The sequence below is a fragment of the Dreissena polymorpha genome, chromosome 12, assembly GCF_020536995.1.
Source record: "Dreissena polymorpha isolate Duluth1 chromosome 12, UMN_Dpol_1.0, whole genome shotgun sequence".
In the NCBI taxonomy this organism is placed as follows: Eukaryota; Metazoa; Mollusca; class Bivalvia; order Myida; family Dreissenidae; genus Dreissena; species Dreissena polymorpha.
In genome coordinates, this window is record NC_068366.1 from 39,830,039 (window position 1) to 39,852,699 (window position 22,661).

The 22,661-nt window shown below is 36.4% G+C and overlaps 1 protein-coding gene across 1 annotated transcript; it reads right to left on the bottom strand.

Annotated features, from left to right (window-relative positions):
• Window positions 1-1,314: 1,314 nt before the first annotated feature.
• LOC127853224 (tyrosine--tRNA ligase, cytoplasmic-like) lies at window positions 1,315-20,935 on the bottom strand. Its single transcript, XM_052387513.1, has 13 exons — window positions 20,826-20,935; window positions 13,951-14,019; window positions 13,062-13,208; window positions 11,386-11,561; window positions 11,039-11,168; window positions 8,381-8,461; window positions 7,557-7,791; window positions 6,792-6,877; window positions 4,804-4,936; window positions 4,259-4,359; window positions 3,214-3,407; window positions 2,571-2,706; window positions 1,315-1,970 (listed from the first exon to the last, which is right to left on the bottom strand). Exons 2-13 carry the CDS (start codon window positions 14,017-14,019, stop codon window positions 1,860-1,862), a joined length of 1,599 nt encoding a protein of 532 aa, XP_052243473.1. The 5' UTR covers window positions 20,826-20,935; the 3' UTR covers window positions 1,315-1,859.
• Window positions 20,936-22,661: the final 1,726 nt, after the last annotated feature.

Sequence of the window (22,661 nt, forward strand, 5' to 3'; positions counted from 1 at the left end):
CCGATCCAGAATCAGCGGTAATCATTGTTTTAGACACATACAAACCTCAAAAGACTCGTATAAATTTTCGTTCTACCCTAGATCAGTAATCCAACGGAATTCACTACCTCCCCACACACTAGTACATGAGACAGCCACAGGAGAAGTTTTCAAAACCCTTACTCCTGTGGCTTTCATTGTCCCCCTTTTCCACCTGTTAACACTGAGAATGTAAATAAATTTAAACTAACCCCCACCGGAGCACCTTTGTACAGTTTTTTGCCCCTTAACCAATAGGCACCGGAACAAAATATTCTATTTTGGAGGGCTGGACCGGCAGGAGATCTCCTTGACTGATAACTGTCAGGTGGCATTAAAGTAGCTGAAGATTCATTACCATAAACACCATTTCTTTACTTGCAGTTGTCGTTTACGTTGTTCACTGATCACTCTTTTAAGTGAAAGGGTGCTTCTTTAACACAAACTATTAATTATAAAGGAAATGCACGATGAAACTCTAGAAACATATCCACTTCTATGCAGATGGAAGATTAAAATATGAATACATAAACTTGACTTGGGAATAAAGTACTTCACCCATAATTTAGATGTACTAGTAGCCTCAGTATTGGATATCTATTTAAACGATTTGGGGATACTTTTAAAGTAATTAGTATACACAGAAATATGGTCCATTTATAACAGATATCAAATTATCAAGTTAGCAACGTATTTCGAAAAAACTGTCGAAACAAACCTGATGTTAGAAAGATTGAAACTATGATAAACAAAAAACCGTCAGAGACGGGAGATGCTCCCCAAAGGTTGCTTTTTTTCACAATATTGCACTATATATTCAGATAAAAGGAAACGTCTTGAGGGACATAACTTTGTACAAAATTATACGATGGATGGTTTAGCAACTTAAAAATTTCAAAGGGCCATAACTCTCTTAATAAATCATCTAACCAGAACCCACAAATAACATGCGCATCTCCTCAAGGTAGTTAAGCTTCCCATAAAGCTTCATTGAATTCCAATCAGTACAGTAGTTGGGGGGACAAGAATTGCACTATATGTACAGTTAATCATCCGACCAGAACCCGCTGATAATATGCACATCTCTTGGTAGTGAAGCTTCACATAAAGTTTCATTGAATTCCGGTCATTAGTTGCTGAGAAATAGCCCGGACAAAAATTGTGCACGGACGGACGGACACACACAGACGAAGCAGCAACTATATGCTCCCCCCAAAATAAAAGTTTGGTGGAGCATACAAATGGATTTCCTCTAAACAATTACACAAAGCATTGATCAAAGGAACAAACACAATGTATGTACATGTATATTTATTCATTGAAATAACTATATGTATTGTTGTTCATTACTAAAGACAATAGTAACTAATGAAAATCAATAGAAAATCAATAAATAACATACATATATCTGACAAAATGCCACTGTTCAGTGCAATCACTAAAACCAACCATTGTTCAATCATAACACAATATAAAGAATAAAACACTAGAACTTGATAACACCCTAACATTAACCCTTTCCCACTCAGAAGCAAAGTGAAAATGGCTATATGCAAACAGCATAAAACCAGAACAGCCTGCGAATAACTCGCAGTCTGTTCAGGTTTTATGCTGTTTGCGACTCATCAGTATCTAAGCGTTGAAAAAGAAGCCTTTAAAACTTCAATTTAGTAAGAAAGGTATTTAATTCAATGTAACTTTCTAAAGGACTACAAATTTGTCAAAATACGTTTTTAAGTGGTAAATGGTTAATTCATTGCAGCAACAAAACTCGACGTTTAAGCGTAAATGTATATCAACAAGGAACCCATGATTTTGAGACTGTTCTTCTGCATCAAAACTCAGCAGATAGGAGCGTGCTTTAATGAGTCACACGTCACATGACCAAGCTTGGTCATCATGGTGTTGCCCTGCCATTCTGCAACAAGTTTGTCACTTGTCTTTAGATCCACCTGGAAAGAAAAGATAAAGGTATAACTATCAGTAAAGGATTTATTTTACTGCACACAAACATTACTCACCAACATAGTCAGGTTCTAAAAAGTCTGCTTACCTCAGACAAAGCCAGTATGCTGATGCAAATAACAAGACATTGACCTCTTAGATAGTGAACATTTTTTATCCTATTATAAGGCCTGAATATTCTAAATAAAACCCCAAGGAACAAACTACAGTTCAGCGTTGCGGCTTAAGAGCTGTAACATGCAGAACAGCAGTATGATTTTGTTTTTTTCTTGAAATTCTGAAATGTTTTGTTTGTTATTAAAATACCCGGTAGTACCATTATTTAGAAATTTGTATTTTCTGTGCACGGTGATATATCTTTTTCATGGCAATGTTTTTGTTTGTGTATTGATAAATTTGCTTAATCTATCGAAAAAAACTCGTGTAATTTCTCCCAAACAATGAAAAATATAAACACCATTTATGTAGTAAATAATTGTCCTTTGAAAGTTAAAAGGTACTTCCATACCACTTCACATGAAATTCTAATGAATGCATCTTGTGGCACTAAACAAGTTTGCAGTCTAAGAAACCTATGAAAATCGCACCTGTAATTTCTCCCAGACTTTCTTCTTGGGGTTGAGCTGCTCATCGGGTTCACCCTTGTGACCTTCAAAGAACACCCTGTCCCCCGGACTGCTGCCTTCAGGAGGGGTCAGGGGCTCTACTGAACGGGGCTCCTGCCTGGAACAGGTCAACACACCGGGACGTGAGGTGTGTGTTGATATGGGCTTAATGAATGTGCGTAATGTGTAGTCCCAGATTAGCCTATGCAGTCCACATAGGCTAATAATGGACAATAATTTTCTGATTTAATAGTGTTTTTCATTTAAAGGGGGTCTCTTCTTAGCAAAATATTCAGAGGCAGAAAGTGTAGTGCAAATGACACAGGTTAATCTGGGACGACACTTTACGCACATGCATAGTGCCCAATTTTCCCAGATTGAGGTTAACATGTAAATGTACCGTAGTTTAATAGCAATTTAACAATAGTACCTCACACTATTTTTTTATTATAAAGTAAATTCTCCTAATAACATAAACTTATTTGAGATGTGTATTAGTATGGGAGTGTTTTTTATTTGTATTCATTTATTATGTGCACATTTATACTAAGTCAAATTATGTGTGCGCAGGGTTACCTAGATTTCTTAAACTTTATCACTGACAGATTTGTAACAAAACACCTACACTGAGGCACACATCAACATGGCAGAGGACATGACACCCCTCATTTTGACTGGTTTCAAGTTGCACAGGAAAATGCACAGTCTGTCCTGCAGTTTGTCTGCAGGGTAGAGACCAACCAGTCCACTGACTACTGTTCTGGTTTCCTGCTCCCCCAGGTCTACAGTCTCAACAAACAGGGAATCGGCCTCAGGATGCTATAATATACAATGTATTCAACAGTTGAATGTTAAGTGTTTTCTATAGCTGAACAAAATACTGACATGATTCAGACATCTCTAGAATTCATTGCAACCTGTACCTATATAGATGGTATGATGTATAACTGTTGAATAAGTTTACATTAAGTTTATAAGAGCTACACTAATTTCAGTGAACATTTCAACTAATGCTTTAAAATATTTGTTTCTGTGTTACTATTGTGCATACTTAGAATTATGAAAAACTTTGCAATTTGTCACACATATTAAGAGACAGGTACATTGAAGTTACAGGTTTTAAAACAAGAGCACCGCATAACGGGTGCCACGATCGGCTGCAGGTGCAGTTTAGAATAAATTAAATCTTGTCAGATTTTTATTTTGATCTTGACCTTTGACCTAGTGACCCAAAAATGGGTGTGGCATGTAGAACTAATCAAGGTGCAGCTACATACAAATTTCTAAGTTGTAGGTTGAAGCACTTTGATTTTAGAGCCAATGTTCAAAACCTTGACAAAATGTAAAGGTTTTAGCACAAAGCGAACGACACGACAACGGACACGACGAGCTGGCTATGACAATACCTCTGGTTTTCTCCGAAAACAGCCGACCTAATAAACATCCACCAAGGGCACTGTAAATTTGTAACACACAACCAGATGCTAATTTTTTGGGTTGGTAATAGATAATCAGATATCCATTCACAAGTTATACATCCGACTAGTAAGGACTGATCTAATAATATTCATTTTAGGGCATATATGACAAAGTGATTATTTACACATCCAGAAATACCTAGACAATAAGGTGCAAACAATAAAATAACAAAAACATGATGTAATCTTCACCTTGTCAACTTTGAGAATCTTTCCCACTCTTAAATCCAGTCTGGAGGGAGACAACTCTTCTGTATTACCCTCCTTTGCACTGGCCGCATTGCCAGCTCCCTCTGTAAGATACACAGGTGTGCTTAGAAACCAGTCAAAAATTAAAAATTCTACTTTTAGGAGTTCATCCCTTAAAAACAAGATGGACCAATCAAACTTATTTGCAAAGAAGAACTGTAGGCCCTGTTGGGTTTCAAGGGCCTCATGAAATTACAAATAAGATAATATTCAATAAAATAAGACATTCATTTTAAGCTGCACCTGACTTTATTCTTACAAAATAATTACTTTGAAATTCCAAAGAGGGCTAAACTGCATTTGACAGCAATATGTGATAACATTTGCAAAAGTAGGAATGATTTGAAAATGAATTTTGTAATTATTTCTTAATAACCAATAAAACCATCAATTAAATTTGTGGTAACATGTATCCTTTGCACTTTGTATTTAACAAACCATACATTAGCAGACAAAAAAGGTGAATATTTTCCCCTAAATTCACACACTTTTCTTTTCAATGGGGTAAGCTTCCGCTGTGAGTTTCTTTAGCTCTGGGGTATCAAACTCCTTCCTGATGGGCTCCAACAGGCAGTTCAGATAGGCCTCGACTGCTGCCTTCAAATCACCTGGGTGCAGCTCCTGTACACAACATGAACAAGATCTCTCAGACTAGACATTTTAGAAATTTACATAAAAATCCTTCTCAATTGGTCAATAAGCAAATATAATTATTAACTAGAAATGGCGCGGCAGAGGCTGACTTGTATCCCCACGCCGCATGTTTGACCCAGGGGCGCCCCAGGGTTGGTAATGGGGCCATGCATAGTTGAGATTGACCGTATTGTCATACGAGATGTTCAGTATCAAATTGAAGTAAATCAGTGTAGAAATGAAGAAGTTAATGTAAAATAACCTAAACAAGAAATGTGTTTGTCAGAAACACTATGTCCCCTACTGCGCCGCTTTGAAGCTATATATTTGACCTTTGACCTTGAAGGATGACCTTGACCTTTCACCACTCAAAATGTGCAGCTCCATGATATACACATGCACGCCAAATATCAAGTTGCTATCTTCCATATTGCAAAAGTTATGGCAAATGTTAAAGTTTGACGCAAACACACAAACAAACAAACCAACAGACAGGGCAAAATTAATATGTCCCCCACTAAAGTGGTGGGGGACATTAAAATTAAAGAAAATCTCTGACCCGGCCCCACCCCAACCCCCTTAACTTTTGACCCAGGGGTTAGATCAAAATTCCAAATAGTGCACTGTCGCACATATGCTCATAGCTACCATGTGTGTAAGTTTCAAGGTTCTAGTGCTAATAGTATAGGAGGAGATAGTGGCCAGGACGGACAGACGGCAGAGATAACCACATAATAGATTTCAAAATCTAAACGCGGACGCTTTTAGTTCAAAGTCAAGGTCACAGGGGTCAAACATTGTATGCGCATGGAAAGGTCTAGTCTAGATACACATGCGTACCAAATATGAAAGCAATATCTGAAGGGACACAGACATTATGAGCTTTTTTTTAATCGCAGTCGCAGATTTCAAAACCTGAACGCGGACCCCAAGTTCAAAAATTTCATGCGCATGGAAAGGTATTGTCCAGATACACATGCTATCAAATATGAAAGCAATATCTGAAGGGACACAGTAATTACGAGCCTTTTTTGAATGGCAGATTTGGACACCTGAACGCTGACCTCAAGGTCAAGGTCAAAGGGGTAAAAAGTTGTATGCGCATAAAAAGGTGTTGTCTAGATACACATGCACACCAAATATAAAAGCAATATCTGAAAGGACACAGAGCCTTTTTCGAATCGCAGTCACAGGAAAATCTCTAACCCGGCCCCACCCCAATCCCCAAAACTTTTGACCCAGGGATCAGATCAAAATTCCAAATAGTGCATCGTCGCACATATGCTCATAGCTACCATGTGTGTAAGTTTAAAGGTTCTAGTGCTAATAGTGTAGGAGGAGATAGCGGCCAGGACGGACTGACAGACGTTGGAGATAACCACATAATCCCCACTTTATCTCCAAAAAGAGTGGGGATTTCTAATTATGCTTCATGTATGTGAGACTAAAAATTAAATCGCACCATTTTGTCACACATAAAGTAGCCATGCTCAAGGGCACAGATTAAAACTCAACCAAGACAATGTCAAGATAACCCTTGCTATAGTGAAGATAAAAATTTTGACAAAGTTTCATCAGAAAAATTTAGCCTCTATAGAGGTAAAAAGCTTAAATTTTAAGTCGACACAACACCCCACACAACTATGGACACTTTAAATAGAGTGATTTGAAAAAAAAATAAAAAAGCAAGTACCAGGAACTGGTTAGATTGCATCATATTGTGTTTAAAAAGTATGATGACAAACATTTGAGAAAACTCACAAAACACATAAACCATTTTTACTTGTGCTTCTTTTGGGCTGAACAATTACCTTCTATTAATATGCACTATAAACATGTTTACCTGTTTGGCAAATGCCTCTTCCAGTGCCTTGTAATCAGCAAAGGTTACTGGACCACCATTCTCCTCAGATCTTTTCACAACAAACTCTGTTGAGAGAAAATTAACTTCAACATATTTACGTAAGCTCAATTGCTTAAAAAGCTTCGGCTTTATAGAGTAGTTTTTTCATGGATGAACCAGTACTTTAGAAAGAGCTTGAGATCCAAGAGTGGGTATTGAACATGGGACCTTCCAGTCACTTAGCGGACAGCAGAAAGGAATTTAGCGACCGAGAGGTCATAAGTTTGAACCCCACAGTGGAAGGATTCATTAACCCCCCCCCCCCCCCCCCCCCCCCCCCCGACACAATTTGTACTGGATCTACGAAGGCAACAGACTGAGTTTAAATAGGCCAATGATATACAATGAATACATTGATATTCTCCTATAATGTTTATAATATAATAATGAATATAATTGTAAGCAAGTGAAGTTAAATATAACCAACACATGAATTGATTTATTGAATATTAATCAGCTTCTGATCAAACTTAACTGTGTGATATAAGAAAAAAAAATTATATATATATATTTATTTATTTATATATATATATATATATATATATATATATATATATATATATATATATATATATATATATATATATATATATATATAAATATATATGTATATAAACACTTAGTTTATTTGTTCCATTTCTATTTTTCACTTTCACTCAAATAATGCAGCAACACTGGTAATTGCAATAAAAACAATCAAGTTACCTCCTGTTTTGGACAGTGGAAATAACACAGATTTGCAGAATGCCAAGATGCCATTTTCCTCCACATTTCCTGGCTCACAGAACGCTTTTTTGAGCTTCTTCTTCAATTGTGCACTCGAGTCCAGTAGGTCGATTTTCGAGTCTTCTTCCGATGAACTCATTTTCCCACCAGTAAGCCCAGGGACCATGGGGTTCATGAGATGGGCCCTTTCTTTGTAGCCCAAATGTGGCATGTACTGAAAGCAATTGTCTGCAATCATTAACTGCACCGTTTGGAAAGGTAAATCCAGCATTTACTGGAGTACAAGAGCATTTCATGAAAATAAAATTGCTTTTAGCAAAAACAGAACTAATTTGTCATAGAATGTTTTGTCTATTGTGATTGTGATCTTTTAAATGGCATAAGAATGCATAACAAATCAATTAATACTTCGCAAAAACACATTTTTGTGAAAAATACTATGCAAGCAATCTATTGTCAATTGGCATTTTGTCACAAACCACATTTGATCCAGCTTTTCTCCATCAATGAAAAGCTGTCTGGACTGGTCTGGACTGTTGTTAAAGTTTCAGAAGGATCAGTTGTAGTTATATGATAATGTCTTCAATCCCTGCCTGCTCAGTTGCAAATTGAAAATGACTATGCAACCAGCATAAAAGCAGAACAGCGCGTTTAATTTGCAGTCTGTTCAGGTTTTCTGCTGTTTGCTGCTATCAGTATCTCAAAATTTCAAATAAAGACTTAAAGACATGAATATAGTAAGAAAGATATTTAATTCAATATGATTATCTAAAGATCAAAATGGGTTTCTGAGTGGTAACGACCTTCTTTGCAAAAGTGAAGATCTTGCGCTGGTCCACACCTCCAAACTGGGCATCCACGTCCAGGTACTCCTCATCCAGGGCCTGCCGAGCAAACAGCCCACATACAATTTACAGCAGTGGGGTTTTATTATCATTTTGGAAACGGGGCCAGGGCTGTTTGGATTGGGCAATAGTGTCGTTTTGACTATAATAGGAAAGTTGGTGTTGCTCTATTTTACTAACAAATACATAAAAAAAGAATAAAATCTTAAAATACCATTAATATTGAAATTTCTTTATAAATTCATTTGTATGAAAAACCTTTACTTGGGAATTTTAGGCAGTCATTGGAGGAAAAAATTATAATTAGTGAGATCAGAAATGGGGCCGAACTTTGGACCAAAATTTGGCCAGAAAAAAATAACGCGGTTACAGGCATATGACACTCTGTTTTGCTGTAAATTGCTACAGGGACTAATACAAACTTCTAAAGCAAAATATAGGCCTGGCTGACAAATTGTACCGATAGATTTACAAAAGCTTTAACACAAACGAGACTAATTCACCCAAAAAAATTGTGACATGCTTTTAAGGGAAAAATACTCAAGAAAGTGTTCATCACTGGAGCCGAGATGAAAAGTGTCTTGCACAACTTATCTTCACTATGATGACATATTTAAAGCTTCACTTTAGACAGTCACTTGAGAAATGTTGTTGTAGTTGGCTCCACAAACATATAAGTCGTGTTCTGAGAAAACTGGGCATAATGTACGTGCGCCTAAATTGGATTTTTGCTAAAAAGAGACTTCATTTAAGCAAAAAATGTCATAAAAGCGGAAAGTGTCGTCCCTGATTAGCCTGTGTGGACTGCACAGGCTAATCTGGGACGACACTTTACACACATGCATTATTCCCAGTTTTCTCAGAACACGACTCGTATATTCTTTATGCAGATATTACTCTGTCAGCTAAGTCCAAGGGCGAATCACTCAGGAATGTTTGAATAACTGAGGATGAAAAATTAGTGTTGCAATTATACATTTCATTATGATGACATATTTAAAGTTTCAATTTAATCACTTTAGAAATGTGAAAAAAATTAGCTCTAAGAACAAATTTAAATGCAAAACACCTATCAAGCAAAAAATAAGAAGGCTCCAGAATACACCCTCCCTGCATGAGTATAATAATAAGTACAGTGGTTAAAATAAGACCATAAATTGGTATTACCGAGTAATAAATAATAATATTGTACTTACAATACATGACTTTAATCCGAAACGGTACATGGTAAGCCATTTAGAACATACCATTTACGCTTTAAATTGATTCTGAGCCATTAGATCTGTTCAATATATAAATATTACATGTCTGACAGGGTGACAGTAAATTTGTCAACTTGAGGAAATACTGTCAACCGAGGCAAAGCCAAGGTTGACAGTATTTTTCCGAAAGTTGACAAATTTACAGTCACCCTGTCAGACATTGTATATTTATTTTATTATACCGAACAAACTATTCAAACATGAACAATTTATATGAACCATGAACAATTTAAATATTCAATAATTGTTTTTAATTTCAGCAATGAACAACCATTAATATGTTGAGTGGTTCAGAGTTTCATGCAGAGCAAAATCAATTTTCTTAGTCATCAATTATTTCTTTAAAAATTATATTACCGAACCAGCTTTCCATATTTTATTTTCATCACTTGATTACGCAATTTATGACGTTCTCGTGTGACGTCATTTCGGTGACGAAACATTTTGGGACAACAATATTGACGTGGTGGTTTTTTAACACTAAAATATATGTTTAAAGCATCGAACGAATCCAAAATGTATTTCGGATTGTGTGTTTGTCATGCATAACACCTTAAGAACAGACACTATTGTTATTAGCATTAGATTAAAATTGCCATTGAGGTAAGCGTTTCGTTTATACTAAATTGAATTTTTGTATGACTCCTGTCAAAGCTTAAATAATGGCATTAATCTATTATACAGCACAGTTTCAGCTGCAATAGATATTTTAAATATCCAAATACAACGGAAATGCAAAGCTATGTGCTGCTCATGCGCGAATGGGACAGTATAAATTTTTACCATTCCGCACGTGATTGCTAAGGTAGTGGGCGTCAGTATGTTTTGGACAGTACTTTTTTTCCCTCTGGTGGCACGTCATTGCTAAGGTAGCGGGCCACAGTATTTTTTGGACGGTAAATTTTTTCCTGCTGGGTCTGATAGTATTTCTATGTCATGATGGCCTATGGGAGTTTAGCATTGTGAATAAAAGTGAGGTATAATAATATAAACTGTAACACTCCAGCAGAGTACTGATCAGGATTTTCACAACTGATTAATAATATACAGAAAGGTAAAGCTATTTGATTGGGTCAAGGATGGAGGTTTAAATAAAGAAAAAAGAAACAAGCTCTTCAAATGATTTTTTTCAAAATTGGGCTTTCCATGTGCGTAAAGTATTGGTCCAGATTGCACAGGCTAATCAGGGTCAACACTTTCCCCATTGGCTGGATTTTCATTTAGAACAAACTTCATTAACACAAAAGATTCAATGCAAGCAGAAAGTGTCTTCTCACATTGGCCAGTGCTAAACTGGGACGACACTACGCATATTCATGAAGTCCGGTTTTCATAGAGGGCTGCTTATATATACCTGCAGACCCGGGTACAGTAAGCCACTGAGAAGGGGACTGGACACCTGCTTCACGACCTCGGCACCTGCCTTCCTGGCGTCATGCTCCGTCACCATTGACGACATCCGGTACACATCCAGTGTGTACTCTCTTGAATGAAACAAAAACAAATTGGAACACACTGGAATTTGAAGGTGAAAAATTCAATGCAGCAATAATTATTACAAAATCAGGGTTAAACGGGATATAATGTTTCTACATTCTTTTTGCATATAATGATTTAATGGACACACAAAATGTTCGAATCTGAATTGATATGGACACAAAAATATGTAAAATTTCTGTATAAAGTTTAGTAGTGTGTCACCTGCTGAGCTGGTAGTCTGTGCCTTTGACAAACTTGAGTTTATCCAGAGGCACGCTGATAGACTTGAGCATTGCTTTGATCACGTGCTCATAGTACTCGGTCCTCTTGGCCAGCAGGGACCAGGGCGCCTTCATGTTGTCCAGATAGGCATGGAGGTCAGCTAATAGGATCGTCACCTGAAGAGTTTATAATTTACATAAAAAATAACATTACTATAAATAGTAATATTTTTACGCTGCTAGCTGGTTGTTATGTCAGCAGCAGGCTGATTATTGACGTCCGGCTCAGTCTTGCTGTGTGTTAATGTCTTACTACATAATTCTTTGTTTCACAGACAAAAAAATTGATGACTAACAAGTGATTGAAAATCTCTATATAGATAACATATACAGGTAGATAATGTCAGTTTTGAACTTAGCCACTACTTTGAACTATACTGAATTTCCAAAAAACAACAACAGGTTAAACCATACTGCTGACCAGCGGTCAATGTTAAACCATACTGCTGACCAGCGGTCAATGTTAAACCATACTGCTGACCAGGGGTCAAAGGTTAAACCATACTGCTGACCAGCAGTCAAAGGTTAAACCATACTGCGGACCAGCGGTCAAAGGTTAAACCATACTGCTGACCAGCTGTCAAAGGTTTAACCATACTGCTGACCAGCAGACAAAGGTTAAACCATACTGCTGACCAGCGGTCAATTAAACCATACTGCTGACCAGCGGTCAATTAAACCATACTGCTGACCAGCAGTCAATTAAACCATACTGCTGACCAGCGGTCAATTTAACTATACTGCTGACCAGCGGTCAATTAAACCATACTGCTGACCAGCGGACAATTAAACCATCATGCTGACCAGCGGTCAATTAAACCATACTGCTGACCTACAGTCAATTAAATCATACTGCTGACCACCGATCAATTACACTATACTGCTTACAAGCGGTCATTTTTTCGTGAAATGAGTCTCGTTCTGAGGAAACTGGGCTTAATGCATATGCCTAAAATGTCATCCCAGTTTAGCCTGTGCAGTTTGCACAGGCTTATCACGGAAAACTTTTAGCTGTTATGGTATTTTTCGTTTAAAGTATGTCTCTTCTTAGCAAGATCCAGTTAAGATGGAAAGTGTCGTCACTGATTAGCATGTGCAGACTTATGGTATGATAATAACAATTCAAATAGCCTTGTTTTAGGGTATAGTAAATATTGCCCCCCTTGAAGAGTAATCCACCTTAGGCCATCACTCTCCTTGGGGTGCAATATTTACTTTGGCACTACACTGCCCATGATATTTATATGAACTATACTTTCTTAATTTACGTCTTTACACAATATCAGCAAGCTTTGGGCCCGTATGCAACAATCAATTCTAAGACTGAAGACTTAAAATAACGAATATTCTTTAAATTGTAATTTCATTTAGTTACTTTAACAGTAAAGACTAAATTGGCAACTTAAACGTATCATTATATAATTCTGAGTGATGAACAAGCTGTTTTAATACGAGCATCAGTTTTAACCTGCATATATGCCAGAGGTTTTCGTTAAGTCTAAGTTTATTCTTTATTCTTAAGCCTAAGAATGGGAAGGTGAATACAGCCCTGATGTTATGCAATGACTAAAACTAGAGAGAATGGCTGTAAAATCAAATCACAACCATAATTATTACCCCACATCCAGCTCTCAGAAAATCTGATATTTTACACATGGGTACAAAATATCCCACATGTGGCCTCCCAGTGGTAGCAGTACCCCAGTACACTTTCAAGTCTCGCTCCTTTAGCACTGCCTTGATTTTATCCTCTCCTAGTGTTTCCTGTAAAAATAGAAAACTTCATTCAAACTAGAACTATAATCTTTCACAATTAAAATGGTTCCTAATAACACATGATTAAAGAGGAATTAAGAAATAAATATTTAAAATGTCTTGCTTTAGCAAATCAAACATAAAAATCAGAGTTTTTATTGGCAACTTTTTCCTTGTTTCTTTTGTGCATGAAGTATTTTGTTTCCCTGCAAATAAATTTGTTCCACTCTAGAAGTGCTTCTAGTTAATAGAAAGGGCCCAGGTTGTTGAAGTTTTAACACTTTCAAACAAATGGACTTATATTTATTATTATCAAATAATTCTTTGCAATAAGTTCAAAAGAAAATATTCATCCAAGTTATTTAATTATTTATTACTTATTGAAGGATTTTCCATGCCCACTTATGTAGTTTTTTTTTGCTACTGATATGGCCAAACACAATGAAATTTGGCAGTTTTCAACAAAATGAATTTTCAACATTGCCTTTTCCATTCACTTAACCCTTTCAGTGCGGGAACCAGATTTTGAAGGCCTTTGCAAACAGTTTGGATCCAGATGAGACGCCACAGAACGTGGCGTCTCATCAGGATCCAAACTGTTTGCTATTCTGATAGTGTTCTTTGAAAAAATCGAAGAAAATGCTAATTTTAGAAATTCAGCAGAAGACATTTTAACAGACGACAAATTTCCCAGCATGCAAAGGGTTAAATCCCTTCCAGCTATTCAGTCATAAAGACATTAATATGATACCTGCAAGTTCCTAGTTATGAGATTAAACTTCTCATCTTCTGTCATCCGAACACCTTTTTCATCCGCCATCTACAAATTTAATACGGAATTAACATTAAATTAAACAAGACTATTGCCAAGCAATATAGACCCCTACCTGCTCCACCATTGTCAGAAATTCCACCATTGTCAGATTATTTTTTTAATTGTTGCCATAGCAACCAGAATTTTTTATGTAGGAACAAAATGAAATCATGCGCATAATGTCCATATTGCCATCTATCCATGTTTTAAGTTTCATGAAAAAATATTAAGGACTTTTAAAGTTATCGCAGGATCCAGAAAACCACCATTTTCAGCAGTATTTCTAGTCTATTTGTTGCCAAAGCAACCAGAATTTTTTATGTAGGAACAAAATGAAATGACGTGCATAATGACCATATTGCCATCTATCCATGTTTCAAGTTTCATGAAAAAATATTAAGAACTTTTAAAGTTATTGCAGGATCCAGAAAAGTGTGACTGACTGACAGACAGACAGAAAGAGCGCAAACCGTAAGTCCCCTCCGGTGAAACCAGTAGGGGACAATAACACAATAAATCATTAATATAATCTTGTCGCTGCACAGGGCACTTGAAAATTAATAAATGATTATTGTGTACAAAATGTTTGATAAATCACAAAAAGTTTGTACAGTTTTAGTCATAAAATTCGGACGTGGAAGCACGATTTGAACAAAAATTTTCAGGTCGTTGAAACAGATGCCAAATTTATGTTTAAACGTGTACATAACCTCTGGCGTCCAGTTGATTGTGTTTTGTTACAATTCCAGGGTTGGCATATTGACCGGTCAATTGAGTATTGACCGGGCCGGCAGTCAATACCCGGTTAAAACCGGTCAATACTGGTCATTATTGGTCAATACTGGTCGATTGAAAATTGTAGCATTTTAACATGACAAAGGAAGAATTTAAGCTATTCTATAATAAAATCAATCATTATTCTGTAATTGATAAACTTTTTTTGAGTTATCTATTGTAAAAAAAGCTTTAAAGCTGTAAACAATACCGGTACTTCTTTATTATTTATGGAAACGGTCTCAAATACATAAGAACTAAGGCAATATCTTTATCTCAGTGTATCACATCTGTTACTGAAGTATTATTACTATTGTAGTTACCATAGTATTTCACTGATCTATTGATATATCTATTTGATAAGCTGATGGACAAACAGAACTCTTGTGGTTTCTAGAATCATAAATGATCTGGCCCCTAAGCCTTAATTGGTAATAAAATGCATGCACTGGTATGTCTCTGATAGTGACAATGAAGCAAATCTGCCCTTAGGGAGATATCTTGCTATTAATGTTATTAATTTAATAGTTACTTCTAACTTGTCTCCTTTCTATATTAAGAGGGTTTTCTTATTTCAAAGTTCAATTGGTCTTTAAATGAATAAGCAATCAAAGTTCTTGATTTTGGAAAAACAAATAATGTTTACCAATTGTGGGTCTACTCTAGACTCTTCTTTAAATTATTTCTTTCTTTTAATAATTATTTCTTATTAAGTTTTTTTTATATCAATGGTAAAATAAAATATTTTTTCACTATTTTGTTAAAGAAATCCAGGCAAGAATACATGACAAGTAAGGGTTGTGTCAAGGTGCCATGTAAGGCCCTATTTTCAGTTTTGGATGCCCTAACCTGTATAGGTTTGAAGACTGTGAAAGACTGTGGAGACAGTGGGGCATGAGGAACAACTAATACAATGTAATTGACAGGTTCTTGTTGAATCAAGCACAGAATTTTCTGAGCATTCATAATTCGTTAGAATTGAAAAAAAAAAACCAATCGACCAGCAAAATCCAAGTGACCAACTTGACTCATTTGCAAAATTTTGAGAGATTGGCCTACAAATTGCATGAACAGGTATAAAAAAGTGTTTTAATAGCTTAAGACATTATTGGCAACATGTCTGTTTAATTTATATTATCAAGATTGTTTAATTTAGCATGGAATATTAATCAAAATTGGGGGTAAAGTTCAATCGACCAGTATTGACCAGTAATGACCACTTTGGGAGTATTGACCGGGGCGGTTTTAACCGGTAAAAACCACCGTTTAAAACCCGGGGCGGTCGATTGGTGCCAACCATGTACAATTCATATATCTGTTCATAATTAAACAATAAAACATGAACACTGAACTGTTATCAAGCACGCAAATGCGCTTTACTACAGTATTCAAAGCATTTTTGACGCTACGTTAAAAGCACAAGATAGACAAATTACAATTATACAATGTACCTAAGACTCCGCATTTTCCGCTTTCTGATTATAATCCTCAATTACATCCTTGAAAGTTTTTTTAGACTTAATCATTTGTCTTCCACAAACCATATCTAGATGCTCAGGATTGCTGTTTGCATGGCGATTACTTTTTTGTAGATTAGATCCACTGATAGTGCCGAATGGGTTTTTTCTTGCGACAAACACGCCGTTTTTCTATGCCGTCTCAAATGGTCAATTATCAAGCCAATGTTGTTATCAGTTAGCACATGCAGCATCCAAATGTGTCACTTTGTCACAAGGTCAGTTATACCAGTTCTATGGTTATTTTTAGCAACTCTGATGCCAAGTGTGTAATGTGACGTTGTAGACAGTACATAATTATATCAGCATAACTTTCAGGCGTATTTGAATGAAGCAAACATGAAGTAAAACAAGGTTGGGTGTATTAAGCTTTGGAAATACATTCTGACATATTGTGGAAGTATTTCTAAAAAAATGCTTTAGAGTGTATCAAGGCTTCCTGGAAAGTACCAAAAAGTGCCTGTCAACCGGACAGGCTGATGGAAAAGTTTGCCTGTCCAGACAAAAATTCACCTGACCGAACAGCGCGAGTTTATAATTGAAGAATTAAGTAAAGTTTACCGTAAAAAGTTGTGTATAAGGCGCACTTTTTTACCCCAAAATTTCATTTTAAAAACTTGATGCGCGTTATGCACAACTTCAGCCATGCCAAGACATTTTTTCGCTGTCAGTTACCCAGTAGCGGTAATTCGCATCATTCTGTTTTCCGGTGTTTTAACTGTAACTATGTTAATAATAGTGTTATATTGACGATCTGAATAAGATGAACAAACATTATAAAGTTAACATATATATTTTCTATTATTTCAGGTACGTACAGAGCATTGAAATCAAATAAATTTGAAGAGAATGAATAACGAGGAAGCCATTTTTATCCCCACGCTTTTTGAAAAAAAGGTGGGGATATTGTGGTTATCTCCGCCGTCCGTCCGTCTGTCCGTCCGTCCGTCCTGGCCACTATCTCCTCCTACACTAAAAGCACTAGAACCTTGAAACTTACACACATGGTAGCTATGAGCATATGTGCGACCCTGCACTATTTGGAATTTTGATCTGACACCTGGGTCAAAAGTTATAGCAGTTGGGGTGGGGCCGCGTCAGAAATTATCACTCATTTTTTTAGGTTATTTTACATTTACTTCTTTATTTCTACACCGATTCACTTCAAATTGATACTGGACCTCTCTTATGACAATACGGTCAATCTCAACCATGCATGGCCCCATTCCCAACCCTGGGGCGCCCCGCCCACATAGGCCACACCCACCAAAAATTTCCATTTACTATAATTTTTTCATTTCTACACGGATTCACTTCAAATTGATACTGAACTTTTGTTATGACATTAGGGTCAATCTCAACTATGCATGGCCCCAATCCCAACCCTGGGGCGCCCGCCCACATAGGCCACACCCAGCAAAAAATTCCATTTACTATAATTTTTTCATTTCTACACGGATTCACTTCAAATTGATACTGAACTTCTCTTATGACATTAGGGTCAATCTCAACTATGCATGGCCCCATAACCAACCCTGGGGCCCCGCCCACATAGACCACACCCACCAAAAATTGCCTTTACTATAATTTCTTCATTTCTACACCGATTCACTTCAAATTGATACTGAACCTCTCTTATGACAATACAGTCAATCTCAACTATGCATGGCCCCATTACCAACCCTGGGGCGCCCCGCCCACATAGACCACACCCGCCCAAAATTGCCTTTTACTATAATTTCTTCATTTCTACACAGATTCACTTCAAATTGATACTGAACTTCTCTTATGACAATACGGTCAATCTCAACTATGCATGGCACAATTACCAACCCTGGGGCGCCCTACCCACATATGTCACACCCACCCAAAATTGCCTTTTACTATAACTTCTTCATTTCTACACCAATTCACTTCTAATTGATGATGAACTTCTCTTATGACAATACGGTCAATCTCAGCTATGCATGGCCCCATTACCAACCCTGGGGCACACCTAGGTCAAACATTCGGCGTGGGGATACGCGTCGGCCTCTGCCGCGCCATTTCTAGTTATTTAAATGTTATTGTTTACTTTTCCCACAATATTATACCCTACTGTACTAGGGTTACACAATTTATTTGGGGGCACTTGTCGATTTACAATAGTATGTCGGCAAGGTATTTCCCGATATATTTAAGATTATTTTTCTTGCTTTTCAAATGTGTTAATAAAATTGATGCTGTGTTTGTTTACACGTTTTCATACGTCTTGTCAAGATTGAGGATGTGATTATTGAGCAATTTGCGTTACCTGTCAAGTTTTGTGTAGCTGGGCTATTATCAAAACATGCGAACCGGCAAACGGCTTCACAACTCCATTGTTTGTTTATCGCCGGTAATGTCGTGATGGTGTTGAGAAGTTTGAGTCGTTAAAGTCTCCTGTCAATTTTAGACACTCGAAAAGAACGCATGATATTGGCATTGTAAATAAAACGCGCGGTTGTGAATTAGTCATGCATGAATAACCAGGTGACAATACCAATCAATAATGTCAGTTTCTTAGTTATAACTAATCCATCCGTTATGTGTACTCCACGATAAAATCGTGGACAGTTACTTCGGAGACATATGATGAAAACCTTGATGGTATCCTCTTGGAAAGTGTGCATTTCATGCATAATTCATTTAAATCCAAACATTTATTTTTACGCATAATATGATTAAAAAAAACACCAACTAGTTGTATCGTTATCGTCTTAAAAATAATTTATAATTGAAGCAATAAAAGAATAAGTAAGATCGGCAATGTAAATATAACGATTTTCAGTTAGCCTGCGGTACGGAATTTTTCCCCCGATTTTTTTGCTTCAAAAACTTTTTCCCCGATTTTTTAGCTTTAAAAAGTAGATGCGCGTTATACATAAATGCGCGTTATACACAACGTTTTACGGTAACTCATATTTATTGCAATGTGCAGCCTGTGTACATGTACACTCGATAAAGTAAAACAAAACGTTTGCGTGTTCTTGTGATTAGAGTGTATGATGGACAACAGCTTTAAATTATAGTCAGACTCAAAACAAAATAACATAACATGACTACGCATTGATTAGTAGACTTGCACCGTATTAAATCGTTTCAACATACGTCACAAAACATATTGATTGTGACTCGTCATAATGCAGCCAACTTCTGTCAGACTTCCACTACTTTGAAAAGTTATTTTTACTTGTTTTGCTTCATATTCCTACAAATTTTTTTTCCTCATCGCTAAGCTTCCTTTTCTAGCGCCATTGAAACTTTAGCAACAAAATTTTTTCATGTGTAGTTTTTTTCACAACATTTGTAATTGGATAGGTGGTAATATGTCGAACCAATAAAATTTGAAAAAAAAACAAACAAAGGGAGAGCACTCTAATAAACTAGTGACACGTTAGTGTTCTTCATGACAAAAAGGCTCGAAATTCACAAAAAAGAGGGATTATAATGGGGTGTTTTCGTTCTCTTGGCAAGTATTAGACTTTTCGGTATTTAGTCACAATTTTTTTGGCCTGTCTCAAGGACTGGCGATATTAGAAATATCGCCGGACCGTAAAGAATTTTGCCTGACAAGACCGGCGGTCCGGCCTTTTCAGGAAGCCTGGTGTATTGTGGATATGGATGTTATTATTAAATATTGGATATTATTAAAACTGACGCGGTGGTTTTAATACATGTCTTTTCCGCAAACAGCTGATAACAAACGCTATGATAAATAATGGAATGTTGATACACATGTCATTGAACCAGTTGTGTTTTAATTGGTCATTACTAGATTTCTAAATGGGCCAAACTCCGCCTACTGGGTGGACTTGTGCTTCAATGATTGGAAACGGGCAATAAGGATAAGTGTCTACCAAAAGAGATACTCAGCGGCGGAGTCAGCCCCAAGCCAATTATCACTTAGTCTTAACAACTTTTGATCTTGTTGACGCAAGTCGGCATATTCCCCCGGGTCAAATATGATGCATGACGTAATTTTCTCACGAGTCAAACAAAGGTCTTCTGTAATTTTCAAATGTCAAAACCCGGGAGCTCGGGTCAAAGGAAAGCCCTGAGCTCATTATTTGATTTATCATACGCAGAATGACAAAACATCATTCAGATCAGATCTTGCAAAGGCTTACCAAGACCAAAAAATGAAGCACGCGGCAACATCGATTTGAAAATTAAGGCACAACAGAGGCGCTAGTTCTGGCTACCATAACTTTAAATGTCGCTTTTTATGATTTTTGACTGGCGCGACTGTCAATACTATATAAACTGTACGCTGAAGTTTCTTTAGCTACAGAGGCGCTGCTCAAAAACCGCCAGGGTGAGAGTAACATATCATAAAAAATTACGTATCCGAAATATATGTATTATCCGTATATACAATCAGTTGATTGTATTTTTTTCAATTTAACGGAGAAAAATCAACACAAAGTTTCTTAGTGATATATAGTTATACATATTTCATTATTTTATCTTTAAATTGCATATATCTTTATTATTTGTTACCTCCAGTGTAACTCAAAATGTTAAAACCAGTATGACATATGTTTGCATCACCCGGAAATGTGGCAAGTTTACAGTTGAAAAGTGGTATTTTATAATTTTACGACATTTCATGTGAATTACAAACGACGTTTTAAACGGTCTCAAAATATAGTAACGCGTAATAATGTAACTGGTTCCAAAAACCTTTATATTCTGTTTAATTGCTGATTGCAAACGGTTTATAAAATAAAGCAAACACTGTAAGTCCAGAAACACTATTAAGAGAGAAATTCATGTTCTTATTCATCACTTATGTAACAAGACACATACTGTCCATATAAAAAGATAAAATCTGCGATCACCCCCTTGGAACTGTCAATGTAACACATTGGGGGAATTTTAAGGATGTTAATTTAATATTAATTTTATATTAAAATAAAATCTGCATAATTATAAGCATAACTATGTTGTGAAGAATTACGGATTTTTTTCTATAAAATAAAATAATTATCAACGCCATATTTCGGGGGTAATATGAGTATTTCCTCCTTTGAAGAGTGATGTCAATCACGGCCTTCAGCCTCAGTGCAAAACTTGACCGCGATGTAAATTATATGCTCTAACCCTCAACGGACTCTCCTATATAATATACTAGTATACGGAATATTACGCTAGTCAATTGTTCCAAGAGTTTGTATCACTCGAGTGGCTTGTGTGATGACGTATCACACGAGAGACGGCGTTTAATAACTTTAATCCGATGTTTATAGCAAAAACGTTGAAACAATATGCACTTCCACTTCTATCTTCCATGTCTTTATCGAAACTTAGTTTAAACCACACTATTTTATTGTATTCATATCGAAATATACATTTATGCATGATAAAAACACACTCCAAAATACGTTTTGAATTCGTTCAATGTTTTTAACAAATAGTTAACTGTTAAAAAGCACCACGTCCGACAGGTCCTTAAATTCCATAAAGTTTAGATAAAACTATTGTGTTTCGTCACAGAAATGACGTCACACGATGTACTACGTAATATATTTCGTAATATAAAATATTTTCGGTGCGCGTAATGTGACGTCATTAAATGGGTCGAAGTAGTCCGGCTAGTATGGTTATACGGAATTGGAAACAGCGAGTAGCGTAATACGGGTTATTTTATTTCAACAATTGATACAACCTGTATTTTTTTAAAGCATTAAACAGGTATATAATAAATATTTATATACAATGTAATTTTGTACTTTCAATATTCTCTATCGTATCAATTATATATCTTTATATACTGTGTGCTTCATGAATAAGGATGTAAGAACTTGTACATGAAATCGCTTGAAACAGGTCCCTGTGAATGGATACGATGACTTGAGTGAACCTGGATTAACAACTAATTCTTTTTCACAAGCGGACATTGTATTTCATAAGTATCGAACTTCAAGACAGTAACTCACGATAACGACATATCAGATGATAACATGAGAATCTGGTTGTTTGTCAGTGTCTTACTGAGATCCTTCTGAGAGGTTTCATTCCCTGTCGATGTGTCCTGTTCAGGTGCCGTGTTTGTGTGTTTTTGGATTGGTATTCGACTTGGATACAGTGTGCTTGTGTTAATATGTCGGGTTCAGTATGTCGATATGTCCAGTTTAAGTTCAATGTGTTTTTTTGTCGGGTTCGGGTTTCGTTTGTGTAGATTGATTCAACTCGGAAAAAGTGTGTGTCGATGCTTTCGGTTTTGGTTTCGTGGTTCCGGTATAGGTTAATGTGAGATACTATGATTATGTTCAGGTTAAAAAATATGTATTTATGTCGACATGTCCAGTTCGGGACAGGTTCCGCATATACCAG